The sequence below is a fragment of the Panulirus ornatus genome, chromosome 54 (assembly GCF_036320965.1).
Source record: "Panulirus ornatus isolate Po-2019 chromosome 54, ASM3632096v1, whole genome shotgun sequence".
Classification (NCBI taxonomy): Eukaryota; Metazoa; Arthropoda; class Malacostraca; order Decapoda; family Palinuridae; genus Panulirus; species Panulirus ornatus.
In genome coordinates, this window is record NC_092277.1 from 8,339,640 (window position 1) to 8,341,133 (window position 1,494).

Here is a 1,494-nt window from a genome sequence, read left to right on the forward strand (position 1 = left end):
TGGATCAAAAATGTTTAAATAGATTCACCCTATGATAACTGACAAAAATATGTATTTTATTAACTAGTGAATAAGCAGAAGAACAGGCAAGGAATTTTTTTTTTTTTAAATAAAATGTGAAATTAATGATACAGCTCCCTTTCTGATAACTTTAGGTCGTAAGCAGTTACAAGACTGGAATATGAAATGCCAGTGAGCCACATCATCAAGCCACGTTAGCTCTTTTTGGGTTGGGAGCTTCACTTGCATCATCACCTCTTGTCCGCTTCTGAGGCCTCACGTTGTCGTCTGGCCTCTCCAGCACAGATCTGAGATACTCGCTCACCAGCAACTCCTTTCCTCTTTTAAACATAGTGCTCAATTTTGGGCGATCTGCAGCTATGCCGGTGGCTTCCTTTGCGAGCCTTTGCAATTCCTCATCCTCCACCGGAGCATGTTTGAAGATAGATTTAAGTACCCTCCCTACTTGGTACACTTGAGTCGGTGGGCCTAGACAGCAACCATCATAGGTCTCAGGGGCGTAGATGGGGTTCTTTTTCTTTTCCCTCCGACCTGGGATGTAACCAAATTTCTGTGTCATGCCCAGGTCGATGATAGTTACCCTGGGCTCGGTGGACGTTTCTTCAACGACTATATTGTTTGTCTTCAAGTCGGCGTGGGCAAGATTTGCCTTTGTCATTTCATTCATGATATGAAGAATTTGTGTGATAATCTTGACTGCATTCATTCTAGAAACCTTCCCATCATCGAGGAGCGATGAGAGAGATGTTCCAGCATAACGTGTGACGATAGCTGGTTTAGGCCACAACGAAACACCCACCAGTCTTATCATCCCTACAATATCCTTCACTCTGACCATTTGTCTTGCTTCCTGCAACAGTGACTTCCACTGACGGTCGAGACTGCGTGCTAGAAGGATCTTAACACACAGGGGTACTCCATCAGGTCCATCGATTCGGTAGCAGGATCCAAAGGTGCCTTCCCCAAGGAACTGTCCTTCCCTTTCGGCCTTCTCAACCAGTCGGTAGTCCATCTCAGGGATGCCACTCTCGGAAAGCTGTCGTCTGAACATTTCGTAAGTTGCCTTTTGTTGCTGGAGAAGATCCATGACCTTTACCTCACAGGGTTGGGTGGGAAGCTGAATATCTCTGGTCAGGAACCTTCGGGAGTCTGTTATGATCTTACACCAGATGTTACGTCATCATGTTATATCCGAGATGACTATTATAGTGAGGTTGAAATTACTGTGGGTTTCACCTCATGTAGTGTACATAGTTACAAACACTAGGGTTTGACCTGCTGTAGTGTACATGGGTAGAAGAAACACATGGTTCTGTCCAGTCGTAGTATTGAAAAAGTCCAATACTAGGGTTTAACCTGTTACAGTGTAGATGGAGGCATGAAACACTTGGGCTTGACCACGTGTAGTGTAGATGGAAGCTATATACACTTAGGTTTGACTTGCTATAGTCAAGATGGAAGCAAGAAAGACAC

At 44.5% G+C, this 1,494-nt stretch overlaps 1 protein-coding gene across 1 annotated transcript; it reads right to left on the reverse strand.

The window, feature by feature from the left end:
- Positions 1-205: 205 nt before the first annotated feature.
- On the reverse strand, positions 206-1,108 carry LOC139765349 (uncharacterized). Its single transcript, XM_071692725.1, has one exon. The coding sequence runs from the start codon at positions 1,106-1,108 to the stop codon at positions 206-208; it is 903 nt and encodes a 300-aa protein (XP_071548826.1).
- Positions 1,109-1,494: the final 386 nt, after the last annotated feature.